Raw genomic sequence first — 22,933 nt, forward strand, 5'->3', positions numbered from 1 at the left:
CACCACTCTCAATCATAATAAGTTTTAAGTAAATGTTTTTTTAATAATGTTTTAAATAAAGATAATTTTTTCTCATTTTTAATACTTACCGGTAATTCATTATATAATTTGGGTATTTGTTTACAGAGCATTCTTCCACCAAAATAATTATTTGTATATGGTATTTGGTACCTTCCTTGCACAGCCCCTCTTGTGCCGCAAGTATGCTGGATAGGTATTTTATGTTCTTCACTACCATGGCTGTTTACAAGGAGGAGATATTTATGCTTAAGGCTTGCTGGTAAAATGTTACATGTTTCAAAAAGGATTCTATAATCGTGGTTACATTTAGCTTTTGTCTTTTTATCTATAATTAATTTTAAGAATTTTATTTGCATTTTTTCTATCTTTTCAATATGAGTTTTGAATGTAAGTCCATAACAGTGCAGAGAATAACCAATTATACTGTCAACCAGGGCTAGATAAAGACATTTCAATATACTTCTAGGTACTTTAAAGCTTAGTTGATAGAATTTACTTAATAAAATTCTTAATTTGTTCATAACATAATCTACATGTTTGATCCATCCGAAGTTCTCATCTATTTGCATACCAAGGTAAGTGACTTGTTCGACTCTTTCTATAGACCCACACGTGCAGTGATTTTGCATTCTATGAAAACATTCGTATGAATGTGTTATTATATTACAAGTGTTATTTGATAATAAACTATGCGTATGTTACCTCGTTCTCCTCGATGAGCCCCTGCCCCTTCTCGTGCACGTAGATGCCGCCGTGCTGGCCGTGGTGGATCTTGTTGTGCCGCACTATCGGGTCGCTGTTTGTGCGGATCTGTACAGTACAAATACATACATTATTAATGTTTTGTTATAACAAAATGCTGTCCAAAATTATTAAAAGGAAAGAAGAAAGAAATACGTGTCTTCGGTGTCTGCATAAACCGTTGTTCTACACATGAATTTATACTTATCTTTGCTTGGTGGATATCAAGGTATGAGGCATATTAAATAATTCTGCAGCCTAAGGAGTCTATTCACGGGGCCAACGGTGGAATGGGGCATTTCATGTGAGTCATCAAAAAGCATACATAGGAATGTCTAACTTGGTTGTAAATATCTTCAATGATTCTATTATATCAAAAAACATTCAATTACTCAAACTAATCAAACAACCATCTAACTAACCTGTATCCCAGCCAGCGCGTTCCCGTAAATATTATTATGTTCAATGAGCCCTCGGCCCTCGCCAAATATGTACACGCCGCCTTGATGTCCGTTATAGATCTCATTGCGCCGAATCGTGGGGTTACTGTTCGACGTTATCCACACCCCGGCGAAGTTGTTGGAGTGTATCTTGTTGTCTATGAACTGTCCGAGGCCGGACTCGTGAACGTATATGCCTCCCGTCTGGCCGTGGTGGATCTCGCAGTGGACGACGGTGGGGTTCGCGCCGGCCTTCACTTCGAAACCGGCGATTCTATTGTTGTGGATGTCGTTAGCCTCGAAGTAGCCCTGCAATGAGATGTTAGTTTCTTTACCGAAATTTGTAGAAGATTGAAGTTTGATTGAGAACCGTGAAAGATCAGCACTTTATCCGAATTTCTTTATCCTAAGCATAATTTGTCTCGGTTTCGTATACTCGGTAACAGAATGACGGACAATATTGATGAAAATTGTATAAACGAAAATTCGCCTAACATAGCCCAGAAATGTAATTCAATCAACTGCATCCTGCCATAAACCGACACATATTTATACTAACCCATATAAGCCCAGTGGGTCGCTAACGAGTCTAACGACCCAATTAAGTTTTTTGCATATTTGCACTTAGAATCTGAATCTTAAACATACCCCAAAGTAAAACTACTTGATTAAAAACTAGTTCTGGGCATATATGGGCTAATCATCAGATCTCTTTATCGATAATATCTATAAAACCCGCGACTCACCAATCCATTCTCGAACGTGAAAATCCCCACATCTCTCCCATGGTGTATATGGTTGCGGCGCATGATCGGGTTCGCGAAGTTCTTCACCCATATACCGGCGAGCGCATTACGCGAGATCTCGTTGTCCTGGTAGGCTCCCTGAGCGTAGTCTGTGACGTAGAGGCCCACGTTCTCGCAGTCGCTGATGTCGCAGTGCTTGATGACCGGGTTGGCGCCCGCGCCTGAGACGCATACTGCCGCTCCGACTGTGGGGGGAAGGGATGGTGAGTATATTTGTGGTTTTATATGGGGGGAAAGATTACATGCATTGTGGTTAGTCTTTTTAGTGTGTCCCTGACACTAAAGCTATAGACCAGTTTTTGTTACCGTGTTGCTTCTTATGACATGGCACATTATAAATGGCGAAAACTTTTGATAGGATGATAAGAGTTTACTGTGCGAAATGGTTTCATATGTTTAGGTAGAGCCTACAAACAGAGCTCTAGATAACATACATCTGTGACTGTTAGCCAATCTAGTATTTAAGATTAGAACAACGTCCTAGAAAGATAGAGGAATTAGGTTTTAAGCTCATATTAACTAAAAAAATTATGTAAATAAAATGTTTCCATAATGTTTACCAACGAGTAGGGATTGCAATCCGGTACAATCTTCAATCCGGCCGGATCCAACCGGAAAAACGTCAATCCCGTAATCCGGTGATTTTAAGGGTTCCGGTAAGCACCAAAAAATGTATCGATCCGCTGGACTGGATTGCAATCTCTAACAATCCGATTATAATCATGAAATTAGCCTATAAAAACTTACAGCATCATCAAAGTCTATAAACTCACCGACGCTAGCGCTCCGTATGACACAGTGGTCCACCGTCGGCGAGCAGTTGTCCGACACCTCCAGGCGTGCTTGTGGTGCTACATAGTGCCAACATAGAACCTCCAAGTGTATAGATAGTTATTAGACTCACCGACGCTAGCGCTCCGTATGACACAGTGGTCGACAGTCGGCGAGCAGTTGTCCGACACCTCGAGGCAGTAGTGCTGGTGGCGTCGGGTGAGAACAATGCACTAGGATACAGAACCTACACATCCAACAGTATAGACTCACCGACGCTAGCGCTCCGTATGACACAATGGTCCACAGTCGGCGAGCAGTTGTCCGACACTTCCAGACAGTAGTGCTTGTGGTGCTGCATGGTGCTGGTGGCGTCGGGTGAGAACAATGCACTAGGATACAGAACCTACACATCCAACAGTATAGACTCACCGACGCTAGCGCTCCGTATGACGCAATGGTCAACAGTCGGCGAGGAGTTGTCCGACACCTCGAGGCAGTAGTGCTGGTGGCCTCAGGAGAGAACAATGCACTAGGATACAGAACCTACAAGTGTATAGATAGTTAGACTCACCGACGCTAGCGCTCCGTATGACACAGTGATCGACAGTCGGCGAGCAGTTGTCAGACACTTCTAGACAGTAGTGCTTGTGATGATGCATGGTGCTGGTGGCGTGAGGAGAGAACAATGCACTAGGACACAGAACCTACACGTCCAAGTGTATAGATAGAACCAATCACTAGGTTACAGAACCTACACATCCAACAGTATAGATAGACTCACCGACGCTAGCGCTCCGTATGACGCAGTGGTCGACAGTCGGCGAGCAGTTGTCCGACACCTCGAGGCAGTAGTGTTTGTGGTGCTGCATGGTGCTGGTGGCGTCGGGGGAGAACAATGCACTAGGATACAGAACCTACACATCCAACAGTATAGACTCACCGACGCTAGCTGGATACAGAACCTACACGTCCAAGTGTATAGATAGACTCACCGACGCTAGCGCTCCGTATGACACAGTGGTCGACAGTCGGCGAGCAGTTGTCCGACACCTCGAGGCAGTAGTGCTGGTGGCGTCGGGTGAGAACAATGCACTAGGATACAGAACCTACACATCCAACAGTATAGACTCACCGACGCTAGCTGGATACAGAACCTACACGTCCAAGTGTATAGATAGACTCACCGACGCTAGCGCTCCGTATGACACAGTGGTCGACAGTCGGCGAGCAGTTGTCCGACACCTCGAGGCAGTAGTGCTTGTGGTGCTGCATGGTGCTGGTGGCGTCGGGAGAGAACAATGCACTAGGATACCTACACATCTACGTATATATGTCGCAGGCATCTGGTTGAATCTCCTTTTTGGTTGAATCACTAGCGCGTTCATTGGATGGTGCTACTCAATTGTATGACTAGGCTGAACGTTGACTGTACAAGCGTCACAAAACGTCCAACAGATGCCTGCGACATATATATTGTTATTAGACTCACCGACGCTAGCGCTCCGTATGACACAGTGGTCGACCGTCGGCGAGCAGTTGTCCGACACTTCCAGACAGTAGTGTTTGTGGTGTTGCATGGTGCTGGTGGCGTCGGGGGAGAACTTGAGCGTCATGTGGCCGGCGTACGCCCGCGTCGCTCCTTCAGCGAATGTTAGAGTGGATTCCGCCTCGCGTTCTAGGATGACGGACTCGGCCACGTTGCCTGATGCGCAGCCTGCGGGGAGAGATGGGTTTAGTATGGTGAAGGGTGGTGGCAATCTAATACAGATCCTTGCCAGGACTAAACGGGATACGACACAAATAATGGCGAAACCGCGAAGTGTTGAGTATATTATGGGCTTGTATTTAAACCTCCACCAGAAATTATATGATACTGCCGCCAATAAATTCGAAATCTCCGCCAAAACGGATAAATCATCACCAAATCATGCTTCCCAAAATATTTTTGAAATGAACCAAATTATTTTTTACTGCATACTGTAAAACTATATTGGCACCATTAAAATTTATTTCAAACCAAATAAAGTATATCATCGCTATATAGATGTAACCAATATATTATTTTATCAGTATCATTTTAATAATCCTTTCTAACCAAAAAAAGTAAAAGTAAATATTAAAAATTAAGTTTATACCAAATAATAAATAGCTTATCCCAAAACAAAGTCACTTGTTAAATTGCTTTATGAATTAATTAAATCATTAGTACCTATGTGCCTAGTAAAATCTATCCGTTACGCCATCTCGACTCCCATTCGTGTGGCCGAGGCGAGGGTTTGAATTTTGCCATGTACCAATAAATTCTATAGAAATAAGGAATTGAAATACAATTTATTATAGTTAAGTGCTTGGTGCTTGGGGTTTCTCTGATGGATCGTATCAGAAATGAGGTTATCTGTCAGAGGACTAAGGTTACCGACATAGCTGTCAAAATATGCAAGCTGAAATGGCAGTGGGCTGGTCATATCTGCCGAAGAACCGATAACTGTTGGGTAGACGAGTTCTCGAGTGGAGACCTCGAATAGGCAAACGCAGCGTGGGACGCCCTCCTGCCCGCTGGACTGACGACCTAAGGCGGGTTGTGGTTGGATGAGGAAGGCCGAGGACCGAGTGTTGTGGCGCTCCTTGGGAGAGGCCTATGTCCAGCAGTGGATGATTATTGGCTGATGATCATGATGATGATAGGTAAATGTATGTATATGAGTATGCGGGCGCGGGGGGATGGCGCCGCTCAAATTTGACCTTGTCCAGAAGGGGTGAATTTGCCGCGATGTATTGAGGTCGATGTACTAGACATCAACATTGCGTCCACAAGCATCGCGCAAATTCAAAATTCATGCCGCACCACTCTTAAAGCCGCAAATGCCTACATATTAAAATTAACAGGTAAATCGATTACCTTTATTGGTGATATAAAAAAAAATTGAACACTTAGTTTTGGTGTCAATGTTTATATTTTAGTATAGCATAATTTGGTGATGATTTATCCGTTTTGGCGACGAAAAAGATTTTCTATTGTAAACTTGCAATTATTTGGAGGCGTGTTTATTTATTTTGGAACGTAAACGTTTTTTTTTGGGGTTTCGATTTTGGAGTTGATTTAATTAATTTGGTTTTAATTATTTTTTTTGGTGCAATGTATTAGCGTACAATTATTTTTTTTGGTGATGATTTAAATTGTACCCTATATTATGTAGCCATAAAATGCTACCACAAACATAATGAATACCGATGTTGACCGAATGTACGGTCAGGTGCAGAGAAACCTGACCCCCTCTCATAATAACAATCAGGGTGTCCACTCAGATTGCTCCAAAAAATTCCCTGACTTTTCCCTGACTTTCCCTGACCGTTTCAGAAATTTTCCCTGACCAGTGATCAAAATAAACAAAAGCTTGAATGAAAGTTTTCCGTTAATTTGCTTCACACTTATAAAAAAAACTTCGACTGCGTAAAATATTTATACAGGGGGCTGTAACTGTCAATTTCTATATCTCTATCCATCCATAACTGGTAGTTACTTTCATACGATTTTGACATAATCAAAAGTAACAATCTGTAAAAATCGTATGAAAGTAACTAGGGTAAATCGTGGTATAACTGGCATGTGTCAGTAACTGGCACTTTGACTATAAAACTAAATATATTAAGCTTTTGGGTATAGTAAGACCATCTTTGATGTGTTTACAGCAATCTCCAATTATTCATTGATATTATAGTTTAATTTTACGGCGCTAGGTGGGTATTTTCCGGCGCTGGAAATTATCTCAGTCAAAGCGGCGAAGATCGCCAAAAAAATGCACGTGCGTTAAGTTTTTCTTAAGGAGACACCAAAATTTGTATGGCCTGTTTTCGCGAAAATAAATAAGTTTTTGATAGTGTGACAATACCAAGGAAGTAGGGGAAGGTCTAAACAATATCATAATAGCCCGATTCTGTGTTGCGCTGTGATTTTAGTTGCTTTTGAGTTATATTTGAGGGTGCTAGTTACTGAAATGTAATTTATATCTTCACTTAGTAACTGGCACCCCCCTGCCAGTTACTAATATTTTGGGTTTTGTGATTTTAAGCTATTTTATACCTTCTATCGACAGAAAATACGATTTAAAGTGCACTGTAAAAACCCCCAGTGTCTAGGCAGCTTTGTTTCAATAACTGGCACGGGGCTGCCAGTTACTTATCTGCATACATTTTTTTACGCACCAATAACTGGCACTTACTGGTGCGGTAAAATTTCTTTCATGTTTCTTTTCAGAAAAATGACTAAAATCAAGGCAATCTACAGTAGTCTGTAATTGTCCACTGCTGGACCTCTCACCAGCAGTGACACTGCACTCTGTTCTCGACCTTCCTCATCCAGCCACTACCGGTCAGCTTTATAAGGTCGTTGGTCCAGCTGGCCCGAAGGTATCCGCCGCTACCCTTGCCTGTTCGTGGTCTCCACTCTAGAGCGCGTTGGCCCCACTGGTCATCGGTTCTTCGGCAGCTATGGCCTGCCTAATGCCACTTGAGCATACAGAATTTAAGAGCTATATCGGTTACTCAAGTTCTCTTACAGATTACCTTATTTCTGATAAATGGTCCTTCAAAGTACCACAAATCTTTCCAATGCCCGCTGATCGATTTTGAATCGGTGGACCAGTCCAACCGTCAGTGTCCACGTCTATGATCCATACGTCATCACCAGTAAGACGCATTGACTGAAGACCTTTGCCTTCAGGCATTTATGTGAAAATTAGTCAAATCTTCCCCTATGCAGTCCAATCCAGTAATACATATTTTGTTTTATGTACCTTACAGCTTCGTTTTCGAAGTTCCTTCTGCCTAGTCGAATAGACTGTCCAAGGTAGACATAATTAATATACTGTTGCTGCATTAAGGCCGCTATGCATGTTACAACGAGGGAATTCCAGAACCGCCCAGGTCTAAATGGAATCAAAGGCTTTCTTATAGTCCTTGAAGAACTTGATAGAAACATGGTTCGTGATGACCTTATAAAACAGCTTGAAAACATGACTTATAAACAAAATTGGTTGAAGAGCTTCTGAAGCTGTTCGAGGATAGTAATAGCTTTCAGAAGAGCTGTACTAATTCTGTCTTTACCCAGAGCATGTGAAGCTGAAAGCCGTAAAAACCTTCAATTTCCGCAAGAAATTTCAGCTTAGAGGCAACTATACTACCGTCAGCAGTCTTCAACTTAGCCAGGTCACTTCTCCCAAGCTGCTGAATGAATACATCAAGGTCCACAAGCATTTGCGTTCTCCATTTCCGTTTCCAAATCCAAGGGTTTCTCGATTTGTTGCATTCATATGGACCCACGATTCGTCGCATACTTGTACTGTCATTTTGTCGTAGAAGTCGACCATTACAACGGTGATTTTGAGTCTTACCGGTACAGAACCTAGACAGGTAATTGTACATTACCTAATATCAAATATATTATTGATTTTAGAGTACTTATTGACCTAATTGCATGATTTTTTAAAAGGTGCCAGTTACTGAAACATCATGTGACAGTTACTAATTTTTACTGCCAGTTACTAGGTTTTTTGGGGGTAGTGGATATAAACTTCATTAAAATCGAATATTAATCATATATCTTTACCATTTATGCCTATAATTGTTCGTCATCTTATTGCCAGTAATTCAAGCCTACTAGTGCTTAAATCAGGCCAATACTTTATTTTTAATATATTTTTTTGTGTTGCTAGTCGCTTAAACTGCCAGTTACTAGTACTTTTACCCTACCAGTTATAGATAGATAGAGTTATAGAAACTGGCAGTAAGTCGTTCAGGAGCATAATGTACCTATCGCAAAATGCACCGCGGAGATTTTATTTTTGTTAGCATAATATACCTATCGCAAAATGCACCTATCGCGAAAGAGACGAGAGTGACTCAGACAGATAATTAAAAAAAAAACAAAATAAAAAAAAAAACTTGCAATTCCATACAAACTTTCAGGTCAGGTTTTACTATTTAGAAAAAAACGCGAATTTCAAAAACTAGGTAGAACAAAAGTTGTTTCGAGTGATCCCCTGAGTCACCCCGTTTCGGCTATGTTCACCTGCCACTATTGCAATATTCTGTATAGAAAGCAATGATAAATTAAGTTTCAATTAAATAAGACAAGTAGGTAAAAAAACAAGTAGGTACCTACCTACTTGTTTTTTTTGTACAACAAAGTTTAAATACGTTTATTTTGCCATAACGTGTAATTCTTTTTTGTATTTGCAAAATTGAGAAATAATTTATATTTTTCAAAAAGTTTTACTTTGGAAAAAACTCATTAAAATTTTGGAAACCCAAGCGGGATCCACTGTTGGTTATTATTGCAAAATACGTTAGTTAGAACTATTTAAAGAACACTTATTGATTGTAGGATTAGTACAGACAGAGCTTTAAAAGTATGACTCCTCATATTTTTTTTTAGAAAATGCGAGTTTTGAAGCAGGTAGATAAAATAAACTTTTAAATTTTGTATATAAAACTTGCCAGGGGTATAGTAATCTTAGGGCCATCAACTCTCGAATAAAGCGTGTTTAGCTTTGTAAATTCAGTACTTAATTAACTTAATTAAAACAAAACCGAAATCAAATATTTTCGAATGGGCGCGACGCTTTAAAAAAATTTTTGGTGCCGCGTGGAGGCACGTCTGCATGCGCTTCCGCCGCCGGCGCAAAGTATGAGAATTTATCGATACAGCGCGTTTGCACCAACATGTTATATGGGGGCTTATTTTTAATCACAAACTCCTAAAACACTTTAAAAAAAAGTTGTTTAGAATGGCAAGCTCAGTCACACTCTTTTGAAAGAAATTGAATCAATGGGACATAATTTTTTTATTTAACAAATTATGAACTGAGTCTGGAATTTGGCTAACGAGATTTTATTTTATCACTTATGTATTTTTTGTTTAAAATATAAGAAAAATGATAACTATTAAAGGAAATAACTACAAGAAAATGCTTTACTAGTCATTTTCCCTGACTTTCCAGGTGGCCCATCAATTTCACTGACTTTCCATGACCACCTTGAGCTTCCCTGACTTTTCCCTGACTATCCCTGACTTTCCAGAAAGTGGACACCCTGACAATGCTTCTGAGGGAGGTCAGGTTTATCTGCACCTTACTCTACTGTAGTACACTGGGAACTCCGTATCTCAACTAATAAGCGCAAAAGATACTTTTTAGGTTCCCTTGGAGGAGCGGGAGAAACATTGCTGCGCGCTATGGAGCTCATTACTCATTCGTTCATAAATAGATCAGCGAGCACTGGCCAATCAGCTCCTCGATGTACTCTAGCACTGTGTGTGTGTGTACTGACCAATGAGCTGCACGTCCGAGTCGACGGCCAGCTCCTCCTGGTACAGGCCGGCGTGCAGGAACACGAGCGCGGGGCAGGGCGGCGGCGGGCGGCGGCAGCTGCACGTGGAGCCCGCGCCGCACGAGCACGCGCCGCTGCGCTCCTCGATGTATTCGAGGGCACTCTGAGAATAATATTGGCAATGTTAGGTTGTTGTTCAGGATAACATCAGAAGCGATTTGAAACGAACCGTAGCACGCAGTGTAGCACCATTTTGACACCTTCAATGACCTTCATACACTGCGCACACAGTTTTTATACAAAAATATACACACTCTAACAACTTCACCTTCTTCAGCATGACGTCAAACAGCAACCGGACGGTCCGGCGCAAGAAGATATAAAGCGGGCTTTGTGAAGGTACGGTGAAGGGAAACATTGTGATGAAACCTGCAGATCTAGATCTAGCACATTTGAATGTGTGTACCCACCAACCCGCAGTGAACAAGCATGGTAGAAAAATGGTCCAAGCTTAGAAAGCCAGATGGAGGCACTATTACATTACACCACCAGCACAGAATATAAGAATAGAACATTTAAATACTCACCCGTATAGTGCTGAAATGCTTCATCCGCCCCGACTGGTTCTTGGGCCGGTAGTTGGGCCGCACGTGTATGCCGTAGTAAAGCTGGCGGAAGCTCTCTTTCCACGGGTTGTCGGCCTCACAGTCCTCGGTGGACACGAACTCGAACTGGCAAGGAGCCGGGTGCATGAGTGGCGTGTCGTACTCGAACACTGACTGGTAGAGGCTCTTCCTGTGGAGGGAAATGGACATGAGTAGGGGATCTTTGAGTTTAAAGGACTATCACTAGGATAAAATTCTTACTTGAACTATGAATTTTCGTTACATAGGTTGATTGTAACACATCGTAGATATGACATATCAGCCAGCGAGACGCTCGCTCTAGACGTCTATTCGTGCGATGTTGTGCCCCGTGCTAGGTATGCATACTCTACATAAGGTTATGGATAGATAGTTCAAGATGTAACAAACTATGATGACTAAACAGGAAACACAACTGATGCCGGGCGTGTACTTTCACTTCTCTAGTGCAAGTTGTTAAACATAACGTTTAAGAGACGAAAGTTAAGCAATGTTATATTATTTACACAAGTAATGTGATAAGTTGTAAATACTTAAAATACCTAGGTGCGTCTTGCGTGTTTTAGCTCAACCATACATACGAGAATGGCTAAGAAATTATGTACGGTCTACTGGTCTACACCTACCACCCATAAAACGTATGAAAAGATGAGAAGTGTATGCTACACCATTTTAACGTCACTGAAAAATCACAAGGCTATTCTGCTCCAGTATAGAGTTATCCTAACAGCCAATCAGAATACCATACCGCACTGCGCCAACCAATGACAGGCAAGTTGCACTCACCACAGCTCCGTATCATTGGTGATGGTGTTGAACCGCTTGCACACCTGCGCCACCCGGCACAGGTCTCGCTCGGTCAGGTGAGACAGGATGCACAGAAGGACTTCATCTGGCAGCTCGTATTGCAGGTATTGGGACACGTTGCTGACATCCACGCCTTGGGACAGCGATCTGCGGGATAGAGGTATGTGTAAGGAGGGTAGATAAAAATTTTGATGTAAAATTTATTCCCTGATCGGAAAGATTATGGGAACAAAAAAGGAATATTATAGGTATTTCTGCAAATTTATCATTTAGTTTTACGCTTCTTTCTATTTGTCTGTTATATTTATATTAGGCTTCGGAGAAGAAATATAGGTACATAATTATATGGATGTACCAAAGATATAATAGCATGTTTTTATATTGTATAGGCCACTGGATGTTGAAATAGTGGTGATTTTAAATCATTATTCATATTAAGTTAGTATTGGTATCCGTTTCAATAAGTAAATTTCAACTACTTTCACCTTAATTACTAAAAACCTGTAACATCAACTATTGTGAAAAACACTAATTAAAATGATTAATGAATGTACTTAAACAATATAATTATTAATAAAACTATATTTGCTCTCATTAACCTATTGTTATAATAAGCGAGGTGCATTCTCTCCTATATCATTTATTGTAACAAAATATAACAAAGCATGGTTAGAGGACAAATAATATTTCTGAAAATATAATTTATGAAATATATCAACCATTTTATTTTATGTCTTAAACTTTGCTTCTACCAAGTGAAATGACCAATAAATATAAAATAGTAATTCATAAATGAATTATTTGAACAAATCTCTTCTATGCCATAATCTATTTTAGGCTATGTAAGATGCTATAGGTATATTATAGAGGTCATAGGTCTATATTCTCATTAATTCATAATAATAATAATGTTCACAGAAGATGGACAACAGCTGACAAAACTATTGATTTATGACTTTATCACTGAAGTAACCTAGGAAGTCTAGAGCTGACCTCCACAATTCCACATTATGATGTTGACCTCGCACTAGCAAACATATTATTTTAACTTCCATACACTGGCCATAATCTATGCCAATGTAGGTATTGTGCTGCTTGAGAGACGCCTTTGTTCCACAGTGGATGTTTATTGGCTGATGATTAGAATCCAGAAATATAATTAGCTTAACTTATTAAATGAAAAAACCGGCCAAGTGCGAGTCGGGCTCGCGCACAAAGGGTTCCGTAGCTTAAATCAACCTATCTCAAAAACTATAAGAGATGATGATGATGATGATGATGAAATCCTCTTATCCCTCATCAGGGACATAGGGCTCGAACAGGACATAAGAGATACTTTGATCAAACCAAAAATCGTTGAAAGAGTTAATTAGCATGCATCACCTCTATTTTTTTTAGAATTTTATACCCCGTAGTTATAAAAATAGAGGGGGGGGGACATACTTTTTACGACTTTGAGAGCTGATATCTCAAAAACCGTTCACTTTAAGAAAAATGTTTTTTAGAAAACTTTATATCATTTTAAAAGACCGTGAGGGGTATCAATGGAAAGGTCCATTGATACCCCACACGGGTATGTACATCGAAAAAAAAAATTTCATCCCTCAGTTACATGTATGGGGGGCCCCACCCCCAATTCTTTTTTTTACTATTTAGTGTCATATTTTTGTAGCGGTTCATACAACACATATTCCCATCAAATTTCATCACTGTAGTACTTATAGTTTCCTAGTAAATCGGCTGTGACAGACGGACAGACGGACATGACGAAACTATAAGGGTTCCGTTTTTGCCATTTTGGCTACGGAACCCTAAAAATTAGGGTATAGTATCATTATCTCAATGTGGGGCTGTGGGCACAACTAGACATAAGTGTATGTCTACCCAGCTCATCACTGCATGCTATTCCAAAGTATACATGTTTACTTGCAAGTGACACTATCAACTATCTTTTGGACTTTGTCTTCATCTAGCTGCTACACATCCTACAATAGTTACAATACCAATGTACAGTTTCTCTCATATCATAGTCATTTTGATGTATATTTTTGTATATGCAAAAGCAAAAACCACTCACGTTCTAGGGCGCTTCCTAGCTGGTAGAGAGCAGGTGCCACTGCCACTGGGGCCGGGCTCGTGGTACGCTGGTGGTGACTTCCTCCGGAGATCATATGGGCTGTGATGGCCGGGCGTGGAGGCCGCGGCGGCTGCAGGCACGGGCGGGGAGCCACCGCCGCCGCCGCTGCCACTCGGGCCCGCGCACGCCGCTGTGGCCGCCATCGCGCTGCCTGGCACGTTGTTAGGGCACGGCACCGACTCACATGGTTCAGCTGAAAGGAAGTTGGGGTAGGTCAGTAATTTGTTTTTCTATCTATTATGTAGTAGCAAATAATTACTACTGCTTTTGTGGTCTAGTGGTGGAAGCTCTGCTGTATCACCCAGAGGTCTCCTGAGGTTTGGCAACTGGATGGGACAGCTATGCATTGATGTTTCTTACTGTGGTGCCAAATTTGGTAAGGACCAAGAGGGTTTATGTTCACTATGTATGGGTTCACTTCATGTCCAAATAGTAAAATGATCAATGCTGTTGGATGGGCATGTAAAGCAGTTTTTCCTGCACCTGCACATAGCTCTGCCAATTTGTGTCAGTCATCTATCCAATTGGGTAGATTGAGGCTGATGGTGAGTGCTCTTAGGCAATATAATCTACTCCTGTTCCTCAGTTGGGTGATCTTAATGAGATTGGCCACCATGGTCAAAATTTGGGCACAAATACATTATTAATGTAGCAGATAATTTATAAGGGAAGGTTAGCAATGATAATAGACATTAGGACTGTCTGAATCACTTCTATATTTGCTGGAATTCAGTTGGAGTAGGTCAGTACTTTGTTATTTATGTTATGTATATGTCGCAGGCATCTGGTTTAATCTCCTGTTTGATTGAACCGCTAGCCCGTTCATTGGATGACGCTATTCAGTTGTATGACTAGGCCGAACGTTGATTGTACAAGCGTCACAAAACGTCCAACTAGTTAGCACTAGCGGACTTAAAATCAGTCAGGTGGTGAATAAAACAAATATGGCGTCTAACAGCGAACAGCTGACACAAAAATCACTTGTATTGTTATTGTTTGCACATAAATTAGCTTTAAAGTGCGTTATTTAAGTTAAAATAGTGTGACAACATGGATTTACCTATTATTACACCGCCGGCGATAGTTTCAAAGAAAAAAATGTGCTGAAACTGGATAATTATGAACAACAATATCAAGGTACGTTTATTGTTATTGTTTAGTTAATTTGTGAGATGAAAGCTTTGTAACATAGTCTTTTTGTTGACTCTTGTCTGGTCATGTTCATCCTAACCAGACATTACAAAGTTGCTATACTATATCCCATTTAACGACTTCGCTGAATAACGTTCAGTCAAGACGTTGGATGTTACAGTCAACCGCTTGACGAGTTTCTTTAGTCATTCAACTGAGTAGTGTCATCCAATGAACGGGCTAGCGAGTTTCTTTAGTCATTCAACTGAGTAGTGTCATCCAATGAACGGGCTAGCGGTTCAATCAAACAGGAGATTAAACCAGATGCCTGCGACATAGATACAAACATTCTGTTTACTGCTCAAAGTGCTGTGTTGGGTAGATCCCAATATTTCCATTTTTAGGGTTCCGTAGCCAAAATGGCAAAAACGGAACCCTTATAGTTTCGTCATGTCCGTCTGTCCGTCTGTCACAGCCGATTTACTCGGAAACTATAAGTACTACAGTGATGAAATTTGATGGGAATATGTGTTGTATGAACCGCTACAAAAATATGACACTAAATAGTAAAAAAAAGAATTGGGGGTGGGGCCCCCCATACATGTAACTGAGGGATGAAATTTTTTTTTTCGATGTACATACCCGTGTGGGGTATCAATGGAAAGGTCTTTTAAAATGATATAAAGTTTTCTAAAAAACATTTTTCTTAAAGTGAACGGTTTTTGAGATATCAGCTCTCAAAGTCGTAAAAAGTATGTCCCCCCCCTCTATTTTTATAACTACGGGGTATAAAATTCTAAAAAAAATAGAGGTGATGCATGCTAATTAACTCTTTCAACGATTTTTGGTTTGATCAAAGTATCTCTTATAGTTTTTGAGATAGGTTGATTTAACTGTAATTTTGCTGCTACGGAACCCTTTGTGCGCGAGCCCGACTCGCACTTGGCCGGTTTTTAGAATCATAAATTATCATGGTTATAGTGGGAGGGTTATGAGAATAAGGTGAAGTCACAGTACCTAACAACATTGCAATAAGTAAGTGAAACAGTTCCCACTGTTACAGCTTTACATTATACCTTTATTGGATTAGCTTTGTATTTATTTATATTTTTTGAGTAGGTAGTTGTAAAATATAAATTGTCTTGAACTATGCACCCATTCTCATTATCAATAACTAACTAACTTTGGCACAGAATTAGAAGTGCATTTAAGCTTTACCTATAAATATCAGTTTTCTTATTACATCAGAGTACAGTGGTAATAGTCATTCTTATCTATTTACATAGCATTCCTTGATCTATATCCAGATTTGAGAAAGTAATCTTCCCACACCAACGAAAGACATATATTAGAACAGCTGTTTGTCATGTTGGTTCAAAAGTTTCATCTCATTCAAATCAATACAAACCATTGCGCAAAATGACGCAAAATTTAGCTTTTCAATAGAGACCATCAAAATCTTTACCAACGGAATTAGCATAGTAATCAACATACAGGAAACAATGACCAAAGAATTATAATTTTTATTTAGGCCTTGCAATCTAACCACCGTGAAACATAAATCAACATTTCAGCATGCCATCGTTATTCCGTAGTGTTTAACATAGTTTGTAATGTATTCCTGTAGCGTGTGATTGCTTTGCATCATTGTACTCTCATGTAACTAAAATGAAATGTCGATAATCGTTTCATTTGTAAAGATTGAGGCGACATTGGTCGACCCGGATTACTTACTCGATTGGGTCCTAGACGGTAGCGGTATACGGTGGCCACCTTTTCTTCGCGATCTACGGACGTAAGAACGCGAAGAGGAAAACGAGGCACTAGGCATTATTTCTTTTGATGCTTATTTTCACTAAAATCCAGTCCTAAACAAAGGAGACACCCGCACCAACACCGTCGGCCATTTTCTGTTTAGATTGAACTGGAGAAACGAGATGAGAAACACGGATTCCACCAAATCAGCAACGTAACTACTAATTATTTAAAATTAACAACTAACGCACTAAACACTGGTACTAAATCTATAAGCGTTTATTCATAAAATCATTGTTCTTTCTATTTTTCACTAATTTTACTACACCTAGCAAGCAATGGGCGACTCTCAAGAAAAATATGGCGGATTATGTTTTTTTTTTAGTTTGGTTTCGGAGGAGGTCGCATGAAATAACTCAAAAAGTCGTTGATATGAAAGAGATAGCAGATACGAAAACTTCGATTGGTCTGTGTCGAATATTTAAAAAACGCATGGATCTAAAGTCAACCCATTTTTCACAGATAAACATTTGATTTGCGGAAGCGCTCGAGTGAAATCTGTGCTAAATGACAGGAAAAAATACTCTGTGATGTGAACCAATTTTTGTGGACCAACAAAAAATTTGATGCAAACAAAACTATTATTTCCACAAAAAACGCATTGCGCAACTTTTCTTCAATTATTTTGTGAAAAATGAATAATAACTATTGATTTGTGTTTTAGTTTAGTACAACGTTTATTTATAAATATGGCTGTAAAACAGTTTATAGATAACAATACGTGTATATTTTCAATTTTAGCTTGTATTTTCCTTACCTTCGCATATGTTGGGAGTTTATATATTTGGCGATCAACATTAAACAGGTAATTAAGCCTTTAAAGTACATATTGACATATTCTTCATTACCTTATTTAATATTGGGTTACATATCAAAACAAGGACATAACATTATTATCTAAATATTATTATGTATATTTCAGAGACCACCCCTCCACCATAAAGAGAAGATTCTTCAGTGTGTCTTGCATGATGTTGTTGGCACCATTCTTCACTCAGTATTTCTTCACGGAGGGCACCCTAGTGAAAGGGGATGTGTATGGACACTTGGGGCTCCGTGCCGCAGGCGTGGTGCAGGCCTCCATAGTTCCACTAATACTGACTGCTATATTATTCTTAGGCCCCTTGACTATGCAGTTCTTCTCAGGGATATGGAAATTGTATGCAGGTAATGTGACAATAATTTTACAGTAATCCAGACCAATCAACTTATTTTACGTAATAAAATTAGTAAGAATTACATAAAAATAAGAAGCAAATAAAAAGGGTGCCTGATAGTAGAAGTGCTACCATATCAAGCTTGTAGGCATGTTATTAAAATCATAAAAAAATTACATTCCACTGTAAAATCACATATACACGCTTGATAGCCTTGGACATTTGCTCTGTAAGAAAGGGGCATCTTACCGAGCCAGTGTCCAAGGCTATCAAGCTGGAAGGAAAATAAAAAGTAACATTACACTCTAACATCACATATTTCCACTTTCTTGCAGAGCCAGTGTACTGGCTGTCCAGTTGGAAGGACTGGGTGTGGGTGCGGAACCACTTCATGGCGCCACTGAGCGAGGAGTGGGTGTTCCGCGCGTGCATGATGCCGCTACTGCTGCAGTGTCTCGAGCCCATCACCGCCGTGTTTGTCGGACCACTGCTATTTGGCATTGGTATGTATGAGGCATGAATTTGTGATATAAATTTTACATAGTATAGTCAGTCTTTGCTATGTAAATGAGTCATATTATAATGAACCATGCAGTTTTAAATACACTGAGCTTTATTATTCTGGCCTAATTATGAATAATCAATATTATAGTCCTTATGTTTAGTGACCAGATTATGTAATAAATACTATTGTTAAAATACTTATATCCTAGGCATAACATAGATGCTATACTGTACTAAGATAGGACATAGCAAAAAACTATATTTTCTGTGTTTACCTCCCCAGCACACTTTCATCACATGTACGAACAAATGAAGGCTGGTTTTGATTTCAAGATGGCCCTAATGATCTCATGTGAGTATGCTGCCAATTTATATCGTAAGATAATTAGGATCAATCTATCTATATTATAATTATATTGAACTAATGAATCATTTAATTGTTTACCATGAGAATGATATATTGTTGGTTAGTATTTGTTTTACTAAAAAGTACCTATAATAAACATTGAATTTTCGTTTCAGCATTCCAATTTATGTATACGAGTATATTTGGAGCGTATTCAGCGTACCTGTTCTTGAGGACTGGTAAGAAACATACACACTTTTTATATCGATAAAAAACAAATACATTGTTATCTCATCTTTATTGGCCACCACTGTCAAAATATGCGCAAGAGATTTTTAATGATTTATACTGTAAAATCTAATACATACATAGATAATGATTAAATGCATTCATCTCAGTAAATAAGGCCATCAATACAACAATTACGTGAAGGTTACACACATTCATAATGTGATGTAAACAACCTTTACAACGCCATCTAGTATTCAATAGAAGAAACCAAAACTTACTTAACACCTCATAACCTCTGTAGGTCACTTCGTGGCGCCACTAGTAGCCCACATGTTCTGCAACCACATGGGATTCCCCAACTTCTCCGAGGTGAGCCAGCACAAGCCGGCGCACCAGGCCGTCATCATCGCGGCGTTCCTTGCCGGCCTGCTGCTGTGGTGTCTGCTGCTGAATCCGCTTACTGACCCGGCGCTGTATGACAACCAGATCTATGCTGACACGTAGAGGAAGATGCGGTGTGAAGTGTAAGTTTTGGTAGTTTACGCAGACCGAAATAGAAAGTGTAGCGGTCACGAAAATTGACACTTGATTCAAAGGGTTGCAAACAAACTTCAAACGTTTACGATACGGGAGGTGGAATCGCTTTTTCATACAATCGATAGAATCGAACTACACGCTACACTGCATACTTTTTTGTAATTTGATTTATTATACTGACCACTAGAGGCTCTGCATTGTATGAAATTTGTATACTTAGCAGATGTATACTTTCCTATGCGTAAACTATTACAACTTACAATAGAAGCACTGATAATGATAACTCAAGGTTTGTATTCGTGAGAAATAATGAAGAAAGACTCAATAATTGTCACTAATACTATGATCTCTTAGTACATGAGTAATTTATCTGTTTGTCACCGTTTGAATAAGTAAATTTTGACTGGTAGAAAATGCTGTAGCATCAAGTCCACCTTTTGTACACTCATAGATTATAGTTATGCAATTACGAGTTAAATAGATACCTAAGTACTAATAATAAAGAAGAGACCAAACTGATGCGTTCACTCTACGTTCTAATGAATACGAGACTACTTAGAATAACTCACTGGCATGGTAACTAACAATATAATCGCAACTTTTACCACTAAAGCGTCGATATACCAATGAAAATTAAATAGGATTTTTGGTTAGGTTTTGTGACAATAACTTGTGACCGTATCCGTTTGGCCGCATCTTCACACTAAACGAACAGTCAGTGCCTGAATGATGTTTCACACTAGATTAGTTTATACAGTGGATATGTGCTATGTTACCTGAATAACTGAAGGTACTAAATTTTGCAGTGAAATTCTTCGCTCTTATTACTTACATGACACTTTTTTGTTGGTCTTAGTATTTTATGGTTTATACCTCAGTATACCTATTTAAGTATTTTTCTTACGTGGTACTTACCTACATTAAATACCTATATTATTTAACTTGCCCCGATTTAGGTAGGAATATGGATGTGATTCATAGATTTAAAGAATAGTAATACTGTACCAATACCTCGTAAAGTATTGTCATGTGCCATCCAAATGTATGATTGCAGTCCAGTTTCTGAATTGAGAAACGAAATATCTTCTAACTGGTTTGCTTCAAACTAGAATGACTTATACAGGAAGCCAGTGAAGACCATTTTTTTTAATGGAAAACTGGTGATAGTTCATTATGATTCATAAATGAATAAATAACATTCATGACCGATTGGTATAATATCTCAAAAACGATTACTTAGCCAGAAAACACACATGTGAAAACATACAGTATAACGGTGTGGATTCATGACAGGACAGTCTGCTGTATCCAGTTTTCTGGAGGGTTATCGGACCCGGACACCCTGTAGAATATATTTTTAAACCATAGATTACTGCAACCAGTGATAAGAAAATAATATAAATGTAGTATTTGACAAGGTGCCAGAGGCGGGGTTGTGCTTTGCTTTCTGCTATTTAATGTATGAGATAGTAAGTTTGATTCAGTGACTGAATGTTTGATGCCATAATTTTAAGGAATTATTTATTACTAAAGTACTTACTGATATTTTGTCATAAGCTTGCTTAAGAAATTATACAGTCATTAATCCCAATTAAAATTAAAAAGATAAGTTGTCATAAGTTCTTAATTAACTTGAAATGTATTTTAGTTACTAAAGTAAATGGTGAATGAATTGTTTTGACTAGTCAATTTACAAGTTGTTTCTTTATTTTATTTTATGTATAAGAGTTGTCGAATAATGTTTTGTTTTACTAAAATACTTAAAAAGTCAATTTAAACGAAATAAATGTATGTAAATATTTAAATTTTATTTCATGTGTTCTTTATATGCAATATTGACATAATCTTGCATTTCCTGTATATAATTATAACCTATATAAGAATAAGACACTAATATAAGTAAAAAGGATTGTTCTAAACAAAGGCAGACATTCCCGTAGAGCTTACAGATAATAGGGAAAATATTATCGTTTTGAAATTTGGTATCCCGAAAAAGAAAAGCGGGCTTTCATATACCGGTATAAGTTGAATATAACCCCTCACTAACTGATGCGCGAATGTCTATTTTGCTCGCATAGTATATTGACCCGCTTTGGGCCCATTGGTTTCCTTCCGTATATGGACCGTAGGGTATGTTTGCCTTAGTTTGTATCAACGTTGACAATCCAAAATTTGCAATTTCATTATAGGTACATGTTCAAATTGAAGACTGCAATAGGGTCTCGTTATGGTAAATATCGTTACGTTAGCCTATATTTCCTAGCTTTTTCTTCTAAACACTCAACAAGCATTACGCTAGTCTAATACGAGTATGAGACCTTATTGCAGTTAAAATCCATGTGTTTGCATAAAAATCTCAGTTTAAATTTTACAACACCTATTAACAATATCATATTAAACAGACCACTGTAGTATAATTTTATACATGCTTGTCTCATAAGGTTGCGTTAATTGTAATTCAAAATTAAGGAAACTAAGTCCGTCAAAAACTACAAAGAACTACATTATGATGTTATAAATTAAATTCATGTATAAATTAAATCATCACATTCTATAAAAATAAATAATTAAAAGGCCGTGCAGTCTTTTGTGATTATAAAATCTAACCATAAAACAATAAAATAAATTTTTAAATTTTATAACCTTTTGATGACTATAAATTTTAGTGATCCACAAGATTCAAAATTCCTTTAAACTTCGATGTATAAACATCGATTATACATATGAATACTTTTCTTACAATCATTCGTCAGTGACTTTTAGACAATATCAAAGAAATTTTGTCAATTAAATCGATATAGATCATATAGATAGCTACATAATGTTCAATATTCATAATATGTTAGATACAAAAATAATATACCTCCTATTTTATTATACCAAAATATACTATCTATTCGCTAGGGCCTAGATTGAATTATTGGCAAGCGCAGTTCTTGTTTTATAATGGGTGCAATACCAAAACCATTACGAATCTGGCTGGATAGAAGTGGCATAATAGGGTACACTACATAATTCCGAATTACTTTTTTACGAATATGAAAATAACGATTTTTAAAATTTCGAATTTCATAGTTCCGAATAATTCACAATCCCGAATTTTAAGTTTCCGAATAACGAAAATCACGAATAGTTTATGAACGAAATTTCAAACAACACATTTATTAAAATGACGAAAGTCAATTTTCCGAATATTATTATTTCGATGTTTCAAAAGTACGATTTTTTATTGTATCGAATTGTTAAAATTACGAATCCCGAAATTTTAATATTCCGAAAATACAAATTCCCGAATGTTTCTTAGTTAACAAGAAATGGTTATATGAATAATGCAGCATCATGCGTATAAAAACAAATTTTTTTAAGCTATGCTATGTGAAACGCTCCGCTCCGCTCCGCTCCGCTTCGCTGCGCTCCGCTTTGTTTTTCGATATCTATGTGCACCTAACACGCTCCTCCTCGCTTTGCTCGTCGTCGCACCTATCTTTAGGTTTAGGTCCTAAGGTTTTTAAGTTT

General features: G+C 38.6%; 2 protein-coding genes across 2 annotated transcripts in view; one reads left to right on the forward strand and one right to left on the reverse strand.

Annotated features, from left to right (window-relative positions):
- The window catches only part of LOC105380825 (F-box only protein 11), a 32,040-nt gene extending 15,087 nt beyond the window's left edge, over nucleotides 1-16,953 (reverse strand). Inside the window, exons 1-9 of the mRNA XM_011550432.3 lie at nucleotides 16,562-16,953; nucleotides 13,637-13,889; nucleotides 11,539-11,706; nucleotides 10,696-10,903; nucleotides 10,109-10,271; nucleotides 4,272-4,496; nucleotides 1,949-2,193; nucleotides 1,185-1,511; nucleotides 724-831 (exon numbers count right to left, since the gene is read on the reverse strand). Coding sequence (XP_011548734.3) covers nucleotides 724-831; nucleotides 1,185-1,511; nucleotides 1,949-2,193; nucleotides 4,272-4,496; nucleotides 10,109-10,271; nucleotides 10,696-10,903; nucleotides 11,539-11,706; nucleotides 13,637-13,889; nucleotides 16,562-16,658 — 1,794 coding nt within the window. The 5' untranslated portion in view covers nucleotides 16,659-16,953. The remainder of the gene's footprint in view (nucleotides 1-723; nucleotides 832-1,184; nucleotides 1,512-1,948; nucleotides 2,194-4,271; nucleotides 4,497-10,108; nucleotides 10,272-10,695; nucleotides 10,904-11,538; nucleotides 11,707-13,636; nucleotides 13,890-16,561) is intronic.
- Nucleotides 16,954-17,157: 204 nt separating this feature from the next.
- On the forward strand, nucleotides 17,158-21,994 carry LOC105380824 (CAAX prenyl protease 2). Its single transcript, XM_038107165.2, has 6 exons — nucleotides 17,158-17,447; nucleotides 17,565-17,809; nucleotides 18,135-18,302; nucleotides 18,587-18,655; nucleotides 18,826-18,888; nucleotides 19,182-21,994. The coding sequence occupies exons 1-6, from the start codon at nucleotides 17,332-17,334 to the stop codon at nucleotides 19,382-19,384; spliced, it is 864 nt and encodes a 287-aa protein (XP_037963093.2). The 5' UTR covers nucleotides 17,158-17,331; the 3' UTR covers nucleotides 19,385-21,994.
- The last annotated feature ends 939 nt before the right edge of the window (nucleotides 21,995-22,933 follow it).

The sequence above is a fragment of the Plutella xylostella genome, chromosome 25 (assembly GCF_932276165.1).
Source record: "Plutella xylostella chromosome 25, ilPluXylo3.1, whole genome shotgun sequence".
NCBI lineage: Eukaryota > Metazoa > Arthropoda > Insecta > Lepidoptera > Plutellidae > Plutella > Plutella xylostella.